The sequence below is a fragment of the Nerophis lumbriciformis genome, linkage group LG38 (genome assembly GCF_033978685.3).
Source record: "Nerophis lumbriciformis linkage group LG38, RoL_Nlum_v2.1, whole genome shotgun sequence".
Classification (NCBI taxonomy): domain Eukaryota; kingdom Metazoa; phylum Chordata; class Actinopteri; order Syngnathiformes; family Syngnathidae; genus Nerophis; species Nerophis lumbriciformis.
Window position 1 is genome coordinate 7731612 of NC_084585.2, and position 24000 is coordinate 7755611.

Sequence of the window (24000 nt, forward strand, 5' to 3'; positions counted from 1 at the left end):
TCATGAGTTATAAAAAGCTGGTATCAACCAAATCCATGCAATAATTCTTTTTTTTAGTGCCTGTAAACATACCAAGTGTATGCGTACGGGGCGGCGACATTGGATTTAGGGTAGAGTGGGGGTTCCTTTAGGAGTCTTGTGAACCAGGGGCCCAGAAGTCGGTGCTACACCCGTGTTATTTGGGCAGGTGTACCGTACAAAATAAAAGTGGCTGGCGAATGCCGACGATTGAGCGTCACGTACCTGTTCGGGTTTGAGTCCCGGCGGCACCCAAGCGTACTCCTCCAGAGCGCAACCCGAGTCATCATCCGAAGTGGAGTTCCTCTGGAAGTCGTACATCAGCTTGGTGACCGTCTTCTCCATTTCCACTGGCATGGCGCTCACTGCATGCTCCTCGCGACGACACTTACAATGCACACAAATCTTCCTGCCAATGGAGGAAAAAAAAGAAAGGGGAACTTAGCATGATGGAAGACACTTTTTAAATGCAGCACTAATACAGGATTTGGAAAAGTCAGTTTGGCTGTAAAATGTGTGGATTGGACGGAATTTTCATTTCAACTCAGCAACTCAGAGACCACACCGTGAGAGTGGAATGAGTGGATAGATCATCACTAGTGTCATTTGATCAGAAACAAGCTGATACATAAAAATTAAAGTATGGGTGTCATCAATCATTGCATCGCCATTATTTACAACACTCTTTCAGAAGAAATCCATCTGTGAAAAAAGTCCAGTCATCCAACCTACTTGGTCGTGAGTAGAGATGTCCGATAATATCGGACTGCCGATATTATCGGCCGATAAATGCTTTAAAATGTAATATCGGAAATTATCGGTATCGTTTTCGAAAAGTAAAATGTATGACTTTTTAAAACGCCGCTGTGTACACGGACGTAGGGAGAAGTACAGAGCGCCGATAAACCTTGAAGGCACTGCCTTTGCATCCCGGCCCAGTCACTTAATATCTACGGCTTTTCACACACACAAGTGAATGCAAATCATACTTGGTCAACAGCCATACAGGTCACACTGAGGGTGGCCGTACAAACAACTTTAACACTGTTACAAACATGCGCCACACTGTGAACCCACACCAAACAAGAATGACAAACACATTTCGGGAAAACATCCGCACCGTAACACAACATAAACACAACAGAACAAATACCCAGAAGCCCTTGCAGCACTAACTCTTCCGGGACGCAACAATATACACCCCCCGCTACGGTAACACACAACAGCTAATCTACACACATAGTCACACACATACGCTCTTGGATTTTGTCACACACACCATTCTATAGTTTATTAGTATTCTTTATTATTATTATATATATATTTTAACTATATATATATATAATAAATAATTGAACATAAGACCCCCTGGTGTCTGTTGCCGTCATCTCCCTTAGTCAAACGCAACACCCCCCGCTACCCCCTACACCCCAACCTCCTCATGCTGTCTCAGGGAGAGCATGTCCCAAATTCCAAGCTGCTTTTTTGAGGCATGTTAAAAAAAATAATGCACTTTGTGACTTCAATAATAAATATGGCAGTGCCATGTTGGCATTTTTTTTCCCCATAACTTGAGTTGATTTATTTTGGGAAACCTTGTTACATTGTTTAATGCATCCAGCGGGGCATCACAACAAAATTAGGCATAATAATGTGTTAATTCCACGACTGTATATATCGGTATCGGTTGATATCGGCATCCGCACCGTAACACAACATAAACACAACAGAACAAATACCCAGAAACCCTTGCAGCACTAACTCTTCCGGTACACAAAAATATACACCCCCCGCTGCGGTAACACTCAACAGCTAATCTACACACATAGTCACATACATACGCTCTTGGATTTTGTCACACACCATTCTATAGTTTATTAGTATTCTTTATTATTGTTATATATATATTTTAACTATATATATATAATAAATAATTGAACATAAGACCCCCTGGTGTCTGTTGCCGTCATCTCCCTTAGTCAAACGCAACACCCCCCGCTACCCCCTACACCCCAACCTCCTCATGCTGTCTCAGGGAGAGCATGTCCCAAATTCCAAGCTGCTGTTTTGAGGCATGTTAAAAAAAAAAAATGCACTTTGTGACTTCAATAATAAATATGGCAATGCCATGTTGGCATTTTTTTTTTTCCATAACTTGAGTTGATTTATTTTGGAAAACCTTGTTACATTGTTTAATGCATCAAGCGGGGCATCACAACAAAATTAGGCATACTAATGCGTTAACTCCACGACTGTATATATCGGTATCGGTTGATATCGGCATCCGCACCGTAACACAACATAAACACAACAGAACAAATACCCAGAACCCCTTGCAGCACTAACTCTTCCGGGACGCAACAATATACACCCCCCGCTACGGTAACACACAACAGCTAATCTTCACACATAGTCACACACATACGCTCTTGGATTTTGTCACACACCATTATATAGTTTATTAGTATTCTTTATTATTATTATATATATATTTTAACTATATATATAATAAATAATTGAACATAACATCCCCTGGTGTCTGTTGCTGTCATCTCCCTTAGTCAAACGCAACACTCCCCCCACCTCAACCTCCTCATGCTCTCTCAGGGAGAGCATGTCCCAAATTCCAAGCTGCTGTTTTGAGGCATGTTAAAAAATAATAATGCACATTGTGACTTCAATAATAAATATGGCAGTGCCATGTTGGCATTTTTTTTTCTTCCATAACTTAAAGTTAAAGTCCCAATGATTGTCACACACACTAGGTGTGGTGAAATGTGTCCTCTGCATTGGACCCATCCCCTTGATCACTCCCTGGGAGGTGAGGGGAGCAGTGGGCAGCAGCAGTGCCGCGCCCGGGAATAATTTTTGGTGATTTAACCCCCAATTCCAACCCTTGATGCTGAGTGCCAAGCAGGGAGGTAATGGGTCCCATTTTTATAGTCTTTGGTATGACTCGGCCGGGGTTTGAACTCACAACCTACCGATCTCAGGGCGGACACTCTAACCACTAGGCCACTGAGTTGATTTATTTTGGAAAACCTTGTTACATTGTTTAATGCATCCAGCGGGGCATCACAACAAAATTAGGCATAATAATGTGTTAATTCCACGACTGTATACATCGGTATCGGTTGATATCGGTATCGGTAATTAAGAGTTGGACAATATCGGAATATCGGATATCGGCAAAAAAGCCATTATCGGACATCTCTAGAAAGAACCCATTGCGTCCATTTGTTAGGCATCTTATTTATTTTGTAGTATTTGACAGGGACAGTACAATGAAACATTGCTACCAATAGGTAACCGATGTCAAAGTACATAAGACTTCTAGCCGCAGGCTGAATATATCGGTATTGGTTGATATCGGAATCGGTAATTAAGAGTTGGACAATATCGCAAACTTGCCAACCCTCCCGGATTTTCCGGGAGACTCCCGAAATTCAGCGCCTCTCCCGAAAACCTCCCGGGACAAATTTTCTCCCGAAAATCTCCCGAAATTCAGGCGGACTCAGCTCCATGAGGACCCTTAACTCAACAATGAGTAGATGAGTCAAGGTTGGCAAGTATGCAATATCGGAATATCGGATATCGTCAAAAAAGCCATTATCGGACATCTCTAGTCGTGAGCACAGTGACGTCCACTTCAAATGTCTGTAAATACTCTCTGACTTTGTCCTAAAACCAGATGGGGGTTTTTACCCCATAAGACGAGTAAACTAGGTGGAAAGGTCAAGGCCTTCCACAGCAGGTCTCCCAGTAAAAATGTTAAGGCGGTGAAGGCAATGCTTAACAACCCTCCCAGGAACCCAAGAACAAGGAATAATAGCAGAATGAAGCCAGCGACGCTGATGGAAAGCAGAATGGGCGCCACACAAGCACATTTTTACGACAAGCACAATTAGCAATCATCAGCTGCTCCAGTCTGAGTGATGCAGCTCTGCAGTGGTCAGTAGATTCAACATTCTGCTTACTATTTAGGAATTTTATTCCTGATCTGATTCGAACACGCCTGGAAATTCCATAAAGAGGAGAACCACATGATGTAAGTGTCTATATTAGCTATATTAGCCTACTATCAAAATGACTTTAAAAGTCTTATATAAGTGTTATAATGAAGACAACACATGATGTAAGTGTCTATATTAGCCTACTATCAAAATTACTTTAAAAGTCTTATGTAAGTGTTAGAATGAAGGCAACACATGATGTAAGTGTCTATATTAGCTATATTAGCCTACTATCAAAATGACTTTAAAAGTCATATATAAGTGTTATAATGAAGACAACACATGATGTAAGTGTCTATATTAGATATATTAGCCTACTATCAAAATGACTTTAAAAGTCTTATATAAGTGTTATAATGAAGACAGCACATGATGTAAGTGTCTATATTAGCCTACTATCAAAATTACTTTAAAAGTCTTATGTAAGTGTTAGAATGAAGGCAACACATGATGAAAGTGTCTATATTAGCTATATTAGCCTACTATCAAAATTACTTTAAAAGTCTTATGTAAGTGTTAGAATGAAGGCAACACATGATGAAAGTGTCTATATTAGCTATATTAGCCTACCATCAAAATTACTTTAAAAGTCTTATGTAAGTGTTATAATGAAGGCAACACATGATGTAAGTGTCTATATTAGCCTACTATCAAAATGACTTTAAAAGTATTATGTAAGTGTTATAATGAAGGCAACACATGATGTAAGTGTCTATATTAGCCTACTATCAAAATGACTTTAAAAGTCTTATGTAAGTGTTATAATGAAGGCAACACATGATGTAAGTGTCTATATTAGCCTACTGTCAAAATGACTTTAAAAGTCTTATATAAGTGTTAAAATGAAGGCAACACATGATGTAAGTGTCTATACGAGCTATATTGGCCTACTATCAAAATGACTTTAAAAGTCTTATATAAGTGTTATAATGAAGACAGCACATGATGTAAGTGTCTATATTAGCCTACTATCAAAATTACTTTAAAAGTCTTATGTAAGTGTTAGAATGAAGGCAACACATGATGTAAGTGTCTATATTAGCTATATTAGCCTACTATCAAAATTACTTTAAAAGTCGTATATAAGTGTTATAATGAAGACAACACATGATGTAAGTGTCTATATTAGCCTACTATCAAAATGACTTTAAAAGTCTTATATAAGTGTTATAATGAAGACAGCACATGATGTAAGTGTCTATATTAGCCTACTATCAAAATTACTTTAAAAGTCTTATATAAGTGTTATAATGAAGACAGCACATGATGTAAGTGTCTATATTAGCCTACTATCAAAATTACTTTAAAAGTCTTATGTAAGTGTTAGAATGAAGGCAACACATGATGTAAGTGTCTATATTAGCCTACTATCAAAATGACTTTAAAAGTCTTATATAAGTGTTATAATGAAGACAGCACGTGATGTAAGTGTCTATATTAGCCTACTATCAAAATTACTTTAAAAGTCTTATGTAAGTGTTAGAATGAAGGCAACACATGATGTAAGTGTCTATATTAGCCTACTATCAAAATGACTTTAAAAGTCTTATGTAAGTGTTAGAATGAAGGCAACACATGATGTAAGTGTCTATATTAGCCTACTATCAAAATTACTTTAAAAGTCTTATGTAAGTGTTAGAATGAAGGCAACACATGATGTAAGTGTCTATATTAGCCTACTATCAAAATGACTTTAAAAGTCTTATGTAAGTGTTAGAATGAAGGCAACACATGATGTAAGTGTCTATATTAGCCTACTGTCAAAATGACTTTAAAAGTCTTATATAAGTGTTAAAATGAAGGCAACACATGATGTAAGTGTCTATACGAGCTATATTGGCCTACTATCAAAATGACTTTAAAAGTCTTATATAAGTGTTATAATGAAGACAGCACATGATGTAAGTGTCTATATTAGCCTACTATCAAAATTACTTTAAAAGTCTTATATAAGTGTTATAATGAAGGCAACACATGATGTAAGTGTCTATATTAGCTTTATTAGCCTACTGTCAAAATGACTTTAAAAGTCTTATGTAAGTGTTATAATGAAGGCAACACATGATGTAAGTGTCTATGTTAGCCTACTATCAAAATGACTTTTAAAAATCGTATATAAGTGTTATAATGAAAGCAACATATGATGTAGGTGTCTATATTAGCCTACTATCAAAATGACTTTAAAAGTCTTATGTAAGTGTTATAATGAAGGCAACACATAATGTAAGTGTCTATATTAGCCTACTATCAAAATGACTTTAAAAGTCTTGTATACGTGTTATAATGAAGGCAACACATGATGTAAGTGTCTATACTAGCTATATTAGCCTACTATCAAAATGACTTTAAAAGTCTTATCTAAGTGTTATAATGAAGGCAACACATGATGTAAGTGTCTATATTAGCCTACTATCAAAATGACTTTAAAAGTCTTATATAAGTGTTATAATGAAGGCAACACATGATGTAAGTGTCTATATGAGCTATGTTGGCCTACTATCAAAATGACTTTAAAAGTCTTATATAAGTGTTATAATGAAGGCAACACATGATGTAAGTGTCTATATTAGCTATGTTAGCCTACTATCAAAATGACTTTAAAAGTCTTATATAAGTGTTATAATGAAGGCAACACATGATGTAAGTGTCTATATTAGCTATGTTAGCCTACTATCAAAGTGACTTTAAAAGTCTTATATAAGTGTTATAATGAAGGCAACACATGATGTAAGTGTCTATATTAGCCTACTATCAAAATGACTTTAAAAGTCTTATATAAGTGTTATAATGAAGGCAACACATGATGTAAGTGTCTATATTAGCCTACTATCAAAAGCGGACGCAAATCTTTGTTCTACACATTTTTGCAACATTAGAAAACATTAGTAAAACTTCTCACAGGATGAGATAACTCCTGGAAATGACTGTCTTAGAATGGCCAAAGGTATAGATGTGTGTGTCCAAGTTAAAGGAAATTGTCTTCTTCTAATGGATTTATTACAATCTTTGCTGTGGTCTGGAACAACATGGCACACAACCAACTTTGCAGTCAATATTACAAACAGATAATGTGTCATGAGACATGCAAATATAAAGTAAATACACAGAGGACATTAGTAAAGGAAATTAAATGAGTCAAATATAGCTACAAACAAGGCATAATGATGCAATATGTACATACAGCTAGCCTAAATAGTATGTTAGCATCGATTAGCTTGCAGTCATGCACTGACCAAATGTCTGATTAGCACTCCACACAAGTCAATAACATCAACAAAGCGCACCTTTGTGCATTCACGCACAGATTAAAATGTTTGGTGGACAAAATGAGACAAAGAAGTGGCATAAAACACGTCTTTCTGTGGCAGCGTCGGGAGAAAGTTGTACAAACTACGGTGTATCCAAACTTTTGGCCTGCACTGTATGTTAAACATGTAAATCGTTTTATTTTAATGTGGTTAATGGGGAAACTACAACTACTTTATAAACTTTACGATGATTACATTTGGGTGTAACTGTAAGGAATGTGTTAAAAAAACATTCTAAAGCAAAGGGAGGACATACAGATTTGTCTTTGTCCTTGACAGACCCTCAGGCAGCAGAAAGAAGCAGGGAGACAATCTCATTACCTTCCCAGACGGACGCCTGCTAGTCTGAACCTCACAAGAGAAGCTTAGAGACAGTTTGACCCACTGACAGCTCGCTGGGACAAAGATGTGCTTATGTTCGGGGCCCGGTGCGTCAACTCAAGGCCCGGGGGCCACATCTGGCCCGCCACGTTAATTTATGTGGCCCGCGAAAGCCTGGAAATAATATGCGTTAATAAAATGCTTAATATTTTCTTATTAAATATATTTCCCTTTTCCTTTTGACATTAAACAAAAAAAAAAAACTCTGTAAAATCTATTGTCAATTTTACAGTCGAGAATTTGATTGATCTTTTTTTTTTAAATCATAAGTCAAGCAGATATTTAAGTACAGTATTTATCTTTATTTTTACAGAAACTATTTTTGGAATACATGATAAGATATTTTTTATTTTGGTAATATTGAATTTATGTTTTTTCAAATTCAATAATACCAAAATAAAAATATCTTATCATGTATTCCAAAAATAGTTTCTGTAAAAATAAAGATAAATACTGTACTTAAATATCTGCTTGACCTATGATTGAAAAAAAAAAAAAAAGATCAATCAAATTCTCGACTGTAAAATTGACAATAGATTTTACAGAGTTTTTTTTTTTGTTTAATGTCAAAAGGTAAAGGGAAATATATTTAATAAGAAATTTTTTAGTGTCTTACTGTATATGGAAAAAAAAAAACAGTACCAAATTTTACGGTAAAAAAAACTCTGTAAAATCTATTGTCAATTTTACAGTCGAGAATTTGATTGATCTTTTTAAAAAAAATCATAAGTCAAGCAGATATTTAAGTACAGTATTTATCTTTATTTTTACAGAAACTATTTTTGGAATACATGATAAGATATTTTTATTTTGGTATTATTGAATTTGAAAAAACATAAATTCAATATTACCAAAATAAAAATATCTTATCATGTATTCCAAAAATAGTTTCTGTAAAAATAAAGATAAATACTGTACTTAAATATCTGCTTGATAAAAAGAAGATCAGTCACATTCTCGACTGTAAAATTGACAAATAGATTTTACAGAGTTTTTTTTTACCGTAAAATTTGGTACTGTTTTTTTTTCCATATACAGTAAGACACTAAAACATTACAAAACAAAAAAAACAAACATCAAAACAACATTTTACGGTTAAAAAAAAAAAAAAAGACAGCTCTCGTTGCTGGAATTTTACCGCTAAAAACAGTGGTATTGTTTCTCCATTCCATTCCATTTATAAAAAATTTTTTATATGCTGTAAAAAAACCACTGCTTTTACTGTAAAATTCTGCTGACTGAGCTGCCAGTTTTTAAATTCTAATGAAAGATGCTAATAAAACATGCTAATCAAATATGCTAATAAAACATGCTAATGAAAGATGCTAATGAAACATGTTAATGAAACATGCTAATAAAAGATGTTAATAAAACATGCTAATAAAACATGCTAATGAAACATGCTAATAAAACATTCTAATGAAAGATGCTAATCAAACATGCTAATCAAACATGCTAATAAAACATGCTAATAAAACATGCTAATGAAACATGCTAATAAAACATGCTAGTGAAAGATGCTAATAAAACATGCTAATCAAACATGCTAATGAAACATGCTAATAAAACATGCTAGTGAAAGATGCTAATCAAACATGCTAATAAAACATGCCTATGAAACATACTAATGAAATATTTTTTTTGCAGCTTATGTAAAAAAAATAAATTGGTAATGTATTATATACTGTATATACATGTATATTCATATATTACTCATTGAGGGCATCTAGAGATGTCCGATATTGGCTTTTTTGCCGGTATCCGATATTCCGATATTGTCCAACTCTTAATTACCGATTCCGATATCAAGCGATACCGATTTATACAGTCATGGAATTAACACATTATTATGCCTAATTTTGTTGTGATGCCCCGCTGGATGCATTAAACAATGTAACAAGGTTTTCCAAAATAAATCAACTCAAGTTATGGAAAAAAAAAATGCCAACATGGCACTGCCATATTTATTATTGAAGTCACAAAGTGCATTATTTTTTTTTAACATGCCTCAAAACAGCAGCTTGGAATTTGGGACATGCTCTCCCTGAGAGAGCGTGAGGAGGTTGAGGTGGGGGGTGTATATTGTAACGTCCCGGAAGAGTTAGTGCTGCAAGGGCTTCTGGGTATTTGTTCTGTTGTGTTTATGTTGTGTTACGGTGCGGATGTTCTCCCAAAATGTGTTTGTCATTCTTGTTTGGTGTGGGTTCACAGTGTAGCGCATATTTGTAACAGTGTTAAACTTGTTTATACGGCCACTCTCAGTGTGACCTGTATGGCTGTTGACCATGTATGCATTGGATTCACTTGTGTGTGTGAAAAGCCGTAGATATTATGTGACTGGGCCGGCACGCAAAGGCAGTGCCTTTAAGGTTTATTGGCGCTCTGTACTTCTCCCTACGTCCGTGTACACAGCGGCGTTTTAAAAAGTCATACATTTTACTTCTTGAAACCGATACCGATAATTTCCGATATTACATTTAAAAGCATTTAGCGGCTGATAATATCGGCAGTGCGATATTATCGGACATCTCTAAGTATCATGTATTCCAAAAATATTTTTTGTTAAAATAAAGATAAATACTGTACTTAAATATCTGCTTGACTTAAGATTTCAAAACAAATGATCAATCAAATTCTCGACAAATTGTAGACTGTAAAATTGACAATAGATTTTACGGTTTTTACCGTAAAATTTGGTACTGTTTTTTTCCCCCATATACAGTAAAACACTAAAATATTAAAAAACAAACAAACAAAAAAACATTAAAACAACAAAATTTTACGGTAAAGAAAAAAAAAAGACAGCTATGGTTGCTGGAATTTTCCCGCTAAAAACAGTGGTATTGTTTCTCCATTCCATTCCATTTATACCATTTTTTAATATGCTGTAAAAAAACACTGCTTTTACTGTAAAATTCTGGTGACTGAGCTGCCGGTTTTTAAAGTAAAATTTAAATATTTTTTTTGTAGCTTATGTAAGAAAAATATATTGTTAATGTATTATATATATATATATATATATATATATATATATATATATATATATATATATATATATATATATATATATATATATATATATATATATATATATATATATATATATATATTAGAGATGCGCGGTTTGCGGGCACAACCGCGGAGTCCGCGGATTATCCGCGGATCGGGCGGATGAAATTAATAAAATTAGATTTTATCCGCGGGTCGGGTCGGGTGGTTGAAATAAAGAAAAATTAGATTTTAAATAGATTCAGGCGGGTGGCAGTTAAATCAATTCGGAAATATATATACATAGTTAAATGTTGTTACCCACATACGAAAAACGAGCAGGCACCTGCAGCATATGCCACAACAGAAGATGAAAAAAAAAAGAGATGGACACTTTTACGGAGCGGAGAAGGGACACCTCGCCGGGGTCCGGGACCGAGGCCCCTTCCCCCGAGAGGCCCCCACCGGGAGCCGTAGCTGAGGCGATCCGCGAGAAGGGCCCGACGCACGTCCAGGGTCACCACCGCGCCCACCGCACCGACACTCCGCCTCGTCCGCCTTCGCCGCGGCCGGCGTCACGCGCAGCAGGTAAGCAGCTTACCTGCCCGCCACCCCCGTGGCCGGGGGCTCGTAACAGGGGTCACTCCGCGCGCTCCGCCCGCGCAACTTACCTGCCCGCCACCCCTGTTGCCGGGGGCGCGTAACAGGGGTCACTCCGCGCACAGTGCGCTCACGAAAGGGGTGGGGCTCACCCTGGTTGATATAGACAGCAGCTAGGACGGTGGCCATGGAAGTTGGAACCCGCTAAGGAGTGTGTAACAACCCACCTGCCGAATCAACTAGCCCTGAAAATGGATGGCGCTGGAGCGTCGGGCCCATATACCCGGCCGTCGCCGGCAGCGAGACGCGCTTGGAGGTGCGCTCAGCGCGGCTCCCATATGATTGCGCACTGGTGTGCGTCTGGGTCGTGACAGCGTGGCACGCGAATGTCTGTACTGCATTGGATCAGTCTCCTTTCTTTAACAGGCAAAAGCTTTATAACCTCACTAATGCCTTGCATCGTCTATATTGGATATATAACAACGGGCGGGTGCGGGCGGATGCGGTTCTGATCAAATGTTAGATCGGGTGGATTGCGGATGGTTGACGACTTTCTGATGCGGTTGCGGATGACATAATTGCCTATCCGCGCATCTCTAATATATATATATATATATATATATATATATATATATATACATATACATGTATATTCGTATACTACTCATTGAGGGCAACAATAACTGTGATGTGGCCCTCAATAAAAACGAGTTTGACACCCCTGGCGTAAAGCGTCCGTAGTCACAACTTTTGTTCTTCTTGAATTTTCCCGCTAAAAACAGTGGTATTGTTTCTCCATTCCATTCCATTTATACCATTTTTTATATGCTGTAAAAAAACACTGCTTTTACTGTAAAATTCTGGTGACTGAGCTGCCAGTTTAAGTGAAATAAAATAGTAAAATAATAATAGTAATAATAAATAAAGTAAAATAAAAATATGTTTTTTGCAGCTTATGTAAAAAAATATATTGTTAATGTATTATATATATATATATATATATATATATATATATATATATATATATATATATATATATATATATATATATATATATATATATATATATATATATATATATATACAGTACATGTATATTCATATATTACTCATTGAGGGCAACAGTAACTGCGATGTGGCCCTCAATGAAAACCAGTTTGACACCCCTGGTGTAGAGCGTCCGTAGCTACAACTTTTGTCCTTCTTGTGCAAAAGTCATACAGCAGGTCTATTCAACCCGTGGGCCACATCAGGCCCGCCAAAGCCTTTCATTTGGACCGCCGAACATCACCCAAATAGGCTTGATAGAACCATTTGAACTTGGGTGGCTCACGTACTATATGCAGTAGTGCCGCCACCCAGCAGGGGGAAACAGTGAGGCCAATGTGTCACAATAAAGCAGCAGTTGGGTGAGTAGAAGAAAACTTGTCAAAAACTGGCACTATCGACCCTGGAAAAAAAATCTAAAATAAATCGCGAAAAAAATCGGACTTTTAACAGCAATCGGACAACAAAGTATGAATGTTCTGCCCTGACCCGCTGCTCCAGTCATCGTTTTCCAGCCGCTTCATCACAGAACAGCATTTTTCTCTAAATGAAAAAAAAAACAGCACTTTTTTTTTTTACTGTAATAAATTGTGGTGCCGTTTTGGCATTTACAGTAATACGCCGAAAAATCTACAGTTGTTGATTTGCGGTAAAACAAAAAACAAACAAACTGGTTGTTAAGGTGCCAAAATGTTACTGTAAAATTTAATTTTTTTTAAATAAAAAAGATAAAAAAATAATAATTCAATTTTACAGTAAAATTATGGCAACTGAGCTGCCTTTTTTTTTTTACACTGTAATAAACTGTGGTGCTATTTTGGCATTTACAGTAATACACAGAAAAATCTACAGTTGTTTATTTGCAGTAAAAAACAAAAAACAAACAGGCAGCCCAGGTGCCAAAATGTTACTGTAAAATTGCATTTTTTTTAATTACAGTAAAACAATTAAAAAATGTCAATTTTACAGTAAAATTCTGGCAACTGAGCTGCCTTTTTTTTACTGTAATAAACTGTGGTGCAGTTTTGGCATTTACAGTAATACACGGAAAAATCTACAGTTGTTGATTTGCGGTAAAAAAAACAAAAAACAAACAAACTGGCAGCCCAGGTGCCAAAATTTTACTATAAAATTGCATTTTTTTTTTTTAATTACAGTAAAAAAACAAATGTAAATTTTACAGTAAAATTCTGGCAACAAAGCTGCCTTTTTTTTTTACTGTAATAAACTGTGGTGCCGTTTTGACATTTACAGTAATACACGGAAAAATCTACAGTTGTTGATTTGCGGTAAAAAAAACAACAACAAAAAACAAACAGGCAGCTCAGGTGCCAAAATGTTACTGTAAAATTGCATTTTTTTTAATTGCAGTAAAAAAATTAAAAAAATTCAATTCGACAGTAAAATTCTGACAACTGAGCTGCCTTTTTTTACTGTAATAAACTGTGGTGCCGTTTTGGCATTTACAGTAATACACGGAAAAATCTACAGTTGTTGATTTGCGGTAAAAACAAACAAACTGGCAGCCCAGGTGCCAAAACTTTACTATAAAATTGCATTTTTTTTTAAATTACAGTAAAAAAACAAATGTAAATTTTACAGTAAAATTCTGGCAACAAAGCTGCCTTTTTTTTTTACTGTAATAAACTGTGGTGCCGTTTTGGTATTTACAGTAATACACGGAAAAATCTACAGTTGTTGATTTGCGGTAAAAAAAAAAACTAAAAAAAACTGGCACCTCAGGTGCCAAAATTTTACTGTAAAATTGCTTTTTTTTTTTAATTACAGTAAAAACATTTAAAAATTTTAATTTGACACTAAAATTCTGGCAACTGAGCTGCCTTTTTTTTTTACTGTAATAAACTGTGGTGCCATTTTGGCATTAACAGTAATACACAAAAAAATCTACAGTTGTTGATTTGTGGTAAAAAAAAACAAAAAACAAAAACAGGCAGCTCAGGTGCCAAAATTTTACTGTAAAATTGCATTTTTTTAAATTACAGTAAAAAAATTAAAAAATTTAAATTCGACAGTAAAATTCTGGCAACTTAGCTGCCTTTTTTTACTGTAATAAACTGTGGTGCCGTTTTGGCATTTACAGTAATACACGGAAAAATCTACAGTTGATGATTTGCGGTAAAAAAACAAAAAACAAACAAACTGGCAGCTCAGGTGCCAAAATTTTACTGTAAAATTGCATTTTTTTTAATTACAGTAAAAAAATTTAAAAACTTAAATTTGACACTAAAATTCTGGCAACTGAGCTGCCTTTTTTTTTTACTGTAATAAACTGTGGTGCCATTTTGGCATTAACAGTAATACACGGAAAAATCTACAGTTGTTGATTTGCGGTAAAAAAACAAAAACAAAAAAAAACTGGCAGCTCAGGTGCCAAAATTTTACTGTAAAATTGCATTTTTTTTAATTACAGTAAAAAAATTAAAACATTTAAATTCGACAGTAAAATTCTGGCAACTTAGCTGCCTTTTTTACTGTAATAAACTGTGGTGCCATTTTGGCATTAACAGTAATACACGGAAAAATCTACAGTTGTTGATTTGCGGTAAAAAAAACAAAAAACAAAAACTGGCAGCTCAGGTGCCAAAATTTTACTGTAAAATTGCATTTTTTTAATTACAGTAAAAACAATTAAAAATTTAAATTTGACACTAAAATTCTGGCAACTGAACTGCCTTTTTTTACTGTAATAAACTGTGGTGCCATTTTGGCATTAACAGTAATACACGGAAAAATCTACAGTTGTTGATTTGCGGTAAAAAAAACAAACAAACAAAAAAAACTGGCAGCTCAGGTGCCAAAATTTTACTGTAAAATTGCATTTTTTTAATTACAGTAAAAAAACAAATGTAAATTTTACAGTAAAATTCTGGCAACTGAGCTGCCTTTTTTTACTGTAGTAAACTGTGGTGCCATTTTGGCATTTACAGTAATACACGGAAAAATCTACAGTTGTTGAATTGTGGTAAAAAAACAAAAAACAAAAACTGGCAGCTCAAGTGCCAACATTTTACTGTAAAATTGCATTTTTTTTTAATTACAGTAAAAAACAAATGTAAATTTAACAGTAAAATTCTGGCAACTGAGCTGCCTTTTTTTTTTTTACTGTAATAGACTGTGGTGTCGTTTTGACATTTACAGTAATACACCGAAAATTCTACAGTTGTTGACTTGCGGTAAAAAAAAAAAAATGAAACAGACAAACTGGCAGCTCAGGTGCCAACATTTTACTGTAAAATTGCATTTTTTTTAATTACAGTAAAAAAAATTAAAAATTTAAATTTGACACTAAAATTCTGGCAACTGAGCTGTCTTTTTTTACTGTAATAAACTGTGGTGCCATTTTGGCATTTACAGTAATACACGGAAAAATCTACAGTTGTTGATTTGCGGTAAAAAACAAAAAACAAACAAACTGGCAGCTCAGGTGCCAAAATTTTACTGTAAAATTTAATTTTTTTTAATTACAGTAAAAAAACAAATGTAAATTTGACAGTAAAATTCTGGCAACTGAGCTGCCTTTTTTTTACTGTAATAAACTGTGGTGCCGTTTTGGCATTTACAGTAATACACGGAAAAATCTACAGTTGTTGAATTGCGGTAAAAAAACAAAAAACAAAAACTGGCAGCCCAGGTGCCAAAATTTTACTATAAAATTGCTTTTTTTTTTTTAAATTACAGTAAAAAAAGAAGACGTAAATTTTACAGTAAAATTCTGGCAACAGAGCTGCCTTTTTTTACTGTAATAAACTGTGGTGTCGTTTTGGCATTTACAGTAATACACAGAACATTCTACAGTTGTTGACTTGCGGTAAAAAAAACAAACAAAAAAAAACTGGCAGCTCAGGTGCCAAAATTTTACTGTAAAATTGCATTTTTTTTAATTACAGTAAAAAATTTAAAAAAATTAAATTCGACAGTAAAATTTTGGCAACTTAGCTGCCTTTTTTTACTGTAATAAACTGTGGTGCCGTTTTGGCATTTACAGTAATACACGGAAAAATCTACAGTTGTTGATTTGCGGTAAAAAAACAAAAAACAAATAAACTGGCAGCTCAGGTGCCAAAATTTTACTGTAAAATTGCATTTTTTTTAATTACAGTAAAAAAACAAATGTAAATTTGACAGTAAAATTCTGGCAACTGAGCTACCTTTTTTTTTACTGTAATAAACTGTGGTGCCATTTTGGCATTTACAGTAATACACGGAAAAATCTACAGTTGTTGATTTGCGGTAAAAAAAAACAAAAAACAAACACACTGGCAGCCCAGGTGCCAAAATTTTACTACAAAATTGCATTTTTTTTTTAATTACAGTAAAAAAACAAATGTAAATTTGACAGTAAAATTCTGGCAACTGAGCTGCCTTTTTTTTACTGTAGTAAACTGTGGTGCCATTTTGGCATTTACAGTAATACACGGAAAAATCTACAGTTGTTGACTTGCGGTAAAAAAAACAAAAAACAAACAAACTGGCAGCTCAGGTGCAAAGATTTTACTGTAAAATTGCATTTTTTTTAATTACAGTAAAAAAAGTAAAAAATTTCCATTTTCAGTAAAATTCTGGCAACTGAGCTGCCTTTTTTTTTTAATGTAATAAACTGTGGTGCCGTTTTGGCATTTACAGTAATACACGGAAAACACTGCAGTTGTTGATTTGCGGTAAAAAAACAAAAACTGGCAGCTCAGGTGCCAAAATTTTACTGTAAAATTGCATTTTTTTTAATTACAGTAAAAAATTAAAAACAATTAAATTAGACAGTAAAATTCTGGCAACTTAGCTGCCTTTTTTTACTGTAATAAACTGTGGTGCCATTTTGGCATTTACAGTAATACACGGAAAAATCTACAGTTGTTGATTTGCGGTAAAAAAAAACAAAAAACAAACAAACTGGCAGCTCAGGTGCCAAAATTTTACTATAAAATTGCTTCTTTTTTTTAAATTACAGTAAAAAAATTAAAACATTTAAATTTGACAGTAAAATTCTGGCAACTGAGCTGCCTTTTTTTTTTTACTGTAATAAACTGTGGTGTCGTTTTGGCATTTACAGTAATACACAGAACATTCTACAGTTGTTGACTTGCGGTAAAAAAAACAAACAAACAAACAAACTGGCAGCTCAGGTGCCAAAATTTTACTGTAAAATTGCATTTTTTTTTAATTACAGGAAAAAACATAAAAAATTAAAATTTGACAGTAAAATTCTGGCAACTTAGCTGCCTTTTTTTTACTGTAATAAACTGTGGTGCCGTTTTGGCATTTACAGTAATACACGGAAAAATCTACAGTTGTTGAATTGCGGTAAAAAAACAAAAAACAAAAACTGGCAGCTCAGGTGCCAAAATTTTACTGTAAAATTGCTTTTTTTTAATTACAGTAAAAAAAATAAAAAATTCAAATTTGACAGTAAAATACTGGCAACTTAGCTGCCTTTTCTTTACTGTAATAAACTGTGGTGCCGTTTTGCCATTTACAGTAATACATGGAATAATCTACAGTTGTTGATTTGCGGTAAAAAAACAAAAAAAAACAAAGAAACTGGCAGGTCAGGTGCCAAAATTTTACTATAAAATTGCTTTTTTTTAAAAATTACAGTAAAAAAAGAAGAAGTAAATTTTACAGTAAAATTCTGGCAACAGAGCTGCCTTTTTTTACTGTAATAAACTGTGGTGTCGTTTTGGCATTTACAGTAATACACAGAACATTCTACAGTTGTTGACTTGCGGTAAAAAAAACAAAAAACAAAAACTGGCATCTCAGGTGCCAAAATTTTACTGTAAAATTGCATTTTTTTTAATTACACTAAAAAAATTAAAAAATTTAAATTAGACAGTAAAATTCTGGCAACTTAGCTGCCTTTTTTTACTGTAATAAACTGTGGTGCCGTTTTGGCATTTACAGTAATACACGGAAAAATCTACAGTTGTTGATTTGCGGTAAAAAAAAACAAAAAACAAACAAACTGGCAGCTCAGGTGCAAAAATTTTACTGTAAAATTGCATTTTTTTTAATTACAGTAAAAAAATTAAAACATTTCAATTTTACAGTAAAATTCTGGCAACTGAGCTACCTTTTTTTTACTGTAATAAACTGTGGTGCCATTTTGGCATTTACAGTAATACACGGAAAAATCTACAGTTGTTGATTTGCGGTAAAAAAAAACAAAAAACAAACACACTGGCAGCCCAGGTGCCAAAATTTTACTACAAAATTGCATTTTTTTTTTAATTACAGTAAAAAAACAAATGTAAATTTGACAGTAAAATTCTGGCAACTGAGCTGCCTTTTTTTTACTGTAGTAAACTGTGGTGCCATTTTGGCATTTACAGTAATACACGGAAAAATCTACAGTTGTTGACTTGCGGTAAAAAAAACAAAAAACAAACAAACTGGCAGCTCAGGTGCAAAGATTTTACTGTAAAATTGCATTTTTTTTAATTACAGTAAAAAAAGTAAAAAATTTCCATTTTCAGTAAAATTCTGGCAACTGAGCTGCCTTTTTTTTTTAATGTAATAAACTGTGGTGCCGTTTTGGCATTTACAGTAATACACGGAAAACACTGCAGTTGTTGATTTGCGGTAAAAAAACAAAAACTGGCAGCTCAGGTGCCAAAATTTTACTGTAAAATTGCATTTTTTTTAATTACAGTAAAAAATTAAAAACAATTAAATTAGACAGTAAAATTCTGGCAACTTAGCTGCCTTTTTTTACTGTAATAAACTGTGGTGCCATTTTGGCATTTACAGTAATACACGGAAAAATCTACAGTTGTTGATTTGCGGTAAAAAAAAACAAAAAACAAACAAACTGGCAGCTCAGGTGCCAAAATTTTACTATAAAATTGCTTCTTTTTTTTAAATTACAGTAAAAAAATTAAAACATTTAAATTTGACAGTAAAATTCTGGCAACTGAGCTGCCTTTTTTTTTTTACTGTAATAAACTGTGGTGTCGTTTTGGCATTTACAGTAATACACAGAACATTCTACAGTTGTTGACTTGCGGTAAAAAAAAACAAACAAACAAACAAACTGGCAGCTCAGGTGCCAAAATTTTACTGTAAAATTGCATTTTTTTTTAATTACAGGAAAAAACATAAAAAATTAAAATTTGACAGTAAAATTCTGGCAACTTAGCTGCCTTTTTTTTACTGTAATAAACTGTGGTGCCGTTTTGGCATTTACAGTAATACACGGAAAAATCTACAGTTGTTGAATTGCGGTAAAAAAACAAAAAACAAAAACTGGCAGCTCAGGTGCCAAAATTTTACTGTAAAATTGCTTTTTTTTAATTACAGTAAAAAAAATAAAAAATTCAAATTTGACAGTAAAATACTGGCAACTTAGCTGCCTTTTCTTTACTGTAATAAACTGTGGTGCCGTTTTGCCATTTACAGTAATACATGGAATAATCTACAGTTGTTGATTTGCGGTAAAAAAACAAAAAAAAACAAAGAAACTGGCAGGTCAGGTGCCAAAATTTTACTATAAAATTGCTTTTTTTTAAAAATTACAGTAAAAAAAGAAGAAGTAAATTTTACAGTAAAATTCTGGCAACAGAGCTGCCTTTTTTTACTGTAATAAACTGTGGTGTCGTTTTGGCATTTACAGTAATACACAGAACATTCTACAGTTGTTGACTTGCGGTAAAAAAAACAAAAAACAAAAACTGGCATCTCAGGTGCCAAAATTTTACTGTAAAATTGCATTTTTTTTAATTACACTAAAAAAATTAAAAAATTTAAATTAGACAGTAAAATTCTGGCAACTTAGCTGCCTTTTTTTACTGTAATAAACTGTGGTGCCGTTTTGGCATTTACAGTAATACACGGAAAAATCTACAGTTGTTGATTTGCGGTAAAAAAAAACAAAAAACAAACAAACTGGCAGCTCAGGTGCAAAAATTTTACTGTAAAATTGCATTTTTTTTAATTACAGTAAAAAAATTAAAACATTTCAATTTTACAGTAAAATTCTGGCAACTGAGCTACCTTTTTTTTACTGTAATAAACTGTGGTGCCATTTTGGCATTTACAGTAATACACGGAAAAATCTACAGTTGTTGATTTGCGGTAAAAAACCCAAAAAACAAACAAACTGGCAGCTCAGGTGCAAAATTTTTACTGTAAAATTGCATTTTTTTTAATTACAGTAAAAAAACTAATGTAAATTTTACAGTAAAATTCTGGCAACAGAGCTGCCTTTTTTTACTGTAATAAACTGTGGTGCCATTTTGGCATTTACAGTAATACACGGAAAAATCTACAGTTGTTGATTTGCGGTAAAAAAACAAAAACAAACTGGCAGCTCAGGTGCCAAAATGTTACTGTAAAATTGCATTTTTTTTAATTACAGTAAAAAAAATTAAAAATTTAAATTTTACAGTAAAATTCTGGCAACTGAGCTGCCTTTGTTTTACTGTAATAAACTGTGGTGTCGTTTTGACATTTACAGTAATACACGGAAAAATCTACAGTTGTTGATTTGCGGTAAAAAAACAAAAAACAAACAAACTGGCAGCTCAGGTGCCAAAACTTTACTGTAAAATTGCTTTTTTTTTAATTACAGTAAAAAAAATAAAAAATTTAAATTTGACAGTAAAATTCTGGCAACTTAGCTGCCTTTTCTTTACTGTAATAAACTGTGGTGCCGTTTTGGCATTTACAGTAATACATGGAAAAATCTACAGTTGTTGATTTGCGGTAAAAAAACAAACCAAAAAAAAAAACTGGCAGCTCAGGTGCAAAAATGTTACTGTAAAATTGCATTTTTTTTAATTACAGTAAAAAAATTAAAAAAATTAAATTCGACAGTAAAATTCTGGCAACTTAGCTGCCTTTTTTTTTACTGTAATAAACGGTGGTGTTGTTTTGGCATTTACAGTAATACACCGAAAATTCTACAGTTGTTGACTTGCGGTAAAAAAAACAAAAAACAAACAAACTGGCAGCTCAGGTGCCAAAATTTTACTATAAAATTGCATTTTTTCTTTAAATTACAGTAAAAAAAACAAATGTAAATTTTACAGTAAAATTCTAGCAACAAAGCTGCCTTTTTTTTTTTACTGTAATAGACTGTGGTGTCGTTTTGACATTTACAGTAATACACCGAAAATTCTACAGTTGTTGACTTGCGGTAAAAAACAAAAAAAAAAAAACCAAACTGGCAGCTCAGGTGCCAAAATTTTACTGTAAAATTGCATTTTTTTTAATTACAGTAAAAAAATTAAAAAAAATTAAATTCAACAGTAAAATTCTGGCTACTGAGCTGCCTTTTTTTTTTTGCCGAAATAAACTTTGGTGCCGTTTTGGCATTTACAGTAATACACGGAAAAATCTACAGTTGTTGATTTGCGGTAAAAAAACAAAAAAACAAAAACAAACTGGCAGCTCAGGTGCCAAAATTTTACTATAAAATTGCTTTTTTTTTTTAAATTACAATAAAAAAATAAAAAAAAAGAGTACATTTTACAGTAAAATTCTGGCAACAGAGCTGCCTTTTTTTAACTGTAATAAACTGTGGTGCTGTTTTGGCATTTACAGTAATACACGGAAAAATCTACAGTTGTTGATTTGCGGTAAAAAAAACAAAAAAAAAAAAAACTGGCAGCCCAGGTGCCAAAATTTTACTATAAAATTGCATTTTTTTTTTAATTACAATAAAAAAACAAATGTAATTTTGAAAGTAAAATTCTGGCAACTGAGCTGCCTTTTTTTTTACTGTAGTAAACTGTGGTGCCATTTTGGCATTTACAGTAATACACGGAAAAATCTACAGTTGTTGAATTGCGGTAAAAAAAACAAAAAACAAAAACTGGCAGCTCAGGTGCAAAAATTTTACTGTAAAATTGAATTTTTTTTAATTACAGTAAAAAAATTAAAACATTTCAATTTTACAGTAAAATTCTGGCAACTGAGCTACCTTTTTTTTACTGTAATAAACTGTGGTGCCATTTTGGCATTTACAGTAATACACTGAAAAATCTACAGTTGTTGATTTGCGGTAAAAAAAACAAAAAACAAACAAACTGGCAGCTCAGGTGCAAAATTTTTACTGTAAAATTGCATTTTTTTTAATTACAGTAAAAAAACTAATGTAAATTTTACAGTAAAATTCTGGCAACAGAGCTGCCTTTTTTTACTGTAATAAACTGTGGTGCCATTTTGGCATTTACAGTAATACACGGAAAAATCTACAGTTGTTGATTTGCGGTAAAAAAAACAAAAAACAAACAAACTGGCAGCTCAGGTGCCAAAATTTTACTGTAAAATTGCATTTTTTTAATCACAGTAAAAAAATTGAAAAAATTTCAATTCGACAGTAAAATTCTGGCAACTGAGCTGCCTTTTTTTACTGTAATAAACTGTGGTGCCGTTTTGGCATTTACAGTAATACACGGAAAAATCTACAGTTGTTGATTTGCGGTAAAAAAACAAAAAACAAACAAACTGGCAGCTCAGGTGCCAAAATTTTACTGTAAAATTGCTTCTCTTTTTTTTAAATTACAGTAAAAAAAAGAGTACATTTTACAGTAAAATTCTGGCAACAGAGCTGTCTTTTTTTTACTGTAATAAACTGTGGTGTTGTTTTGGCATTTACAGTAATACACAGAAAATTCTACAGTTGTTGACTTGCGGTAAAAAAACAAAACAAAAAAAACAAACTGGCAGCTCAGGTGCCAAAATTTTACTGTAAAATTGCATTTTTTTTTAATTACAGGAAAAAACAAATGTAAATTTTACAGTAAAATTCTGGCAACTGAGCTGCCTTTTTTTTTTTTTTTTTTACCATAAAAACAGCAGTACTTTTTTCCATTTACAATAATATAAAATTCATTTTAAGGTGAAATTATTGCAACTTATCATATTTTTTTTAACATTTTAGTTTAAAAAAAAATAAAAATCTACTAATAAAATGCATAACATTCTTTTGTAATAATAGTATTCACTGTTAGAAGCGGCCCTCTGGGGCCAAACTTCACTGCTAAAACGACTTTGACACCTCTGCTCTATAACTAAGCACCTCAGAGCGTTCGGCTTAACTCTGATGGATGGCTAAGAGAGAGCTTCAAGACGTTTTAAAAGTATCCTCAAAGTGGAACCTCTCCCGAAGACATGTCACAACTCGCCGTGTGAGCCTTTAAACGCCAACATTCAAATAGGTCGAAAAAGTCGGGAGGGTTTCTTTATCGCCACTTGGGATTCCTTCCCCGCCTTTAATGTCCTCGCTAGTTTTCGACAGCAGATATGTGCTGAGGCAGATATGTGCACGCCACAAGACACACCAAATGACAGCGTGCGTAGAAATGAACCACAAGATGGAAAGTTGTGACTTCAATCAGCGCTGAACGCCAACTCAATGCAAAGTTGAGTGCGAGAAGGAATAATACCGAGCACCACGACTGTCATTACTAACTTATCAAAGGAACCGACTTAGAGAAGATTCTATCCACAGAAAAACGAGAGATTTTAAGAACAAGACATTGAAACGACAGCATATCTCAGCCAGCTGTTTCTATTTTTGCCTTGGGGGGTCTTGGAGATATACAAATAGCCTGGAAGGACCCTCTGCATTCCTTCTTGGGGGACTACGCCGTGTTTGACCTCATAAGTCGACACATACCAGCCTA

At 33.7% G+C, this 24000-nt stretch overlaps 1 protein-coding gene across 2 annotated transcripts in view; it reads right to left on the reverse strand.

Moving 5' to 3' along the window:
* The window catches only part of prickle2b (prickle homolog 2b), a 363308-nt gene that overhangs the window by 65669 nt on the left and 273639 nt on the right, over positions 1-24000 (reverse strand). For both annotated transcript variants that reach the window (XM_061932665.1, XM_061932666.1), the window contains one exon: positions 244-427. In XM_061932665.1, coding sequence (XP_061788649.1) covers positions 244-427 — 184 coding nt within the window. The remainder of the gene's footprint in view (positions 1-243; positions 428-24000) is intronic.